The sequence below is a fragment of the Dipodomys ordii genome, unplaced genomic scaffold (genome assembly GCF_000151885.1).
Source record: "Dipodomys ordii isolate 6190 unplaced genomic scaffold, Dord_2.0 Scaffold1000041049, whole genome shotgun sequence".
Taxonomy (NCBI): Eukaryota; Metazoa; Chordata; class Mammalia; order Rodentia; family Heteromyidae; genus Dipodomys; species Dipodomys ordii.
The window spans coordinates 1-1,420 of NW_012324666.1; the positions used below are offsets into that span (position 1 = coordinate 1).

At 65.4% G+C, this 1,420-nt stretch overlaps 1 protein-coding gene across 1 annotated transcript; it reads right to left on the minus strand.

The window, feature by feature from the left end:
* Positions 1–12: 12 nt before the first annotated feature.
* Positions 13–1,151, minus strand: LOC106002973 (neurocan core protein-like; the record flags this gene model as incomplete). The annotated part of the gene is made up of 2 exons (XM_013037714.1): positions 13–184; positions 969–1,151. Coding segments are annotated over 2 exons (355 nt in total), but the record flags the coding sequence as incomplete, so codon positions are not given.
* Positions 1,152–1,420: the final 269 nt, after the last annotated feature.

Genomic DNA, 1,420 nt, shown 5'->3' on the forward strand with positions numbered 1-1,420 from the left:
GAGGGCTGGGGCTGTGCTCTGGTCTGCTTCAGTCTGCTCTCAGCAGAAATTCCCTCCCTCCTGGTCCAGTCCTCAGCCGGATGGAGCCTGTGTTTCCTCCGCTCCTTGTGTGATCTGTGGTGGCGGCGCTGGTGGTGGTGCGGGTGGTGGCGCCGGTGCCGGCGAATCCGGTGTGACCTTCGGGCTGCCGGGAAGGGAGGGGGCAGAGGCAGGGCGGTGAGGAGCCGGGTGGGGCGGGGGGCAGCAGGCGGCGGGTAAACCGCGAGGCTGTGAGGCTGCGTGAGCAGGCGGAGGCCGGGGAGCACGCAGGGAGGGGGGTGTTACGGTCTGTGCATCACACTCCGGGGGCCTGTGGCCCCAGCTCCGCAGGGGGGGAGGGGCGGGAAGGAGGGGGGCGGCTAAGATGTGGAGACTGCGGCTGGAAGCCAGCCCAGCAGACACATCCAAGGGATTCTTATTTCCAGTTAACCAGGAAAGAAGCTGGAGGTGGAGGTGGCTCAGGTGGTAGAGCACCAGAGCAATGGTCTCCAGTGGAAAAGCCAGCGTAGCAAGGCCCTGAGTTCCAGCCCCAGGACTGGCGCCAACAAACAGGAAGAAGGAAGGAAGGAAGGGAGAGAGGGGGTGGAGGGCAAAAACAGATCCTGCCAGGTGCTGGTGGCTCCCGCCTGGCACCCCAGCTACTCAGGAGGCTGAGATCTGAGGATCGCGGTTCAAAGCCAGCCTGGGCAGGAAAGTCTGTGAGGCTCTGATGTCCAATAAACCACTCAGAAAACCAGAAGTGGCGCTGTGGCTCAAGTGGTAGAGCGCTCGCCTTGAGCTGAAGAGCTGAGGGACAGCGCCCAGGCCCAGAGTTCAGGCCCCACGACCAACAAAAAACAACAACAAAAGCAGAGGTCCTCGCGCCTTGCCGGCCGTGTGGGTCTCCTGGTGGTGTGGCAGGGTGTTGGGGGGGCTGTGGGGGGACTCACGTCTGACGCAGAGGATGCGCGGCGGGTCCCAGGTGCCCGAGGCCCGGCAGCGGATGGCGTCCGCGCGCTGCTGGGAGAAGCCCTCGTGGCACTGGTAGCGGACGGTGGCGTGGACGCTGTACTTGGCCTTGCGCGCGCCGACCACAGAGGCGTTCTCCAGGACCGGAGGGGGGCCGCACAGCACTGGGGGCACAGTACCGTCAGGAGCGGCCGGGCGGCGCCCGAGGACCCCTGCCTGAGGCTGGCCTCGAACTCACGACCCTCCCGCCTCAGCTCGCCAGGGCTGGGATCACAGCGTGGACCGCCATGCCAGGCTCAGCTTCCTTTCCTCTCTCCTGCCCTCCCTCCCCCCCCCCATGCCAGGCTTTGACTCGGACTTCACTCCCTCACTTGCGCCTTTTTGAAGAGAGACAGACTTTCCAGTCCGGGGCTGGCTTTGAACTCTGACCCCA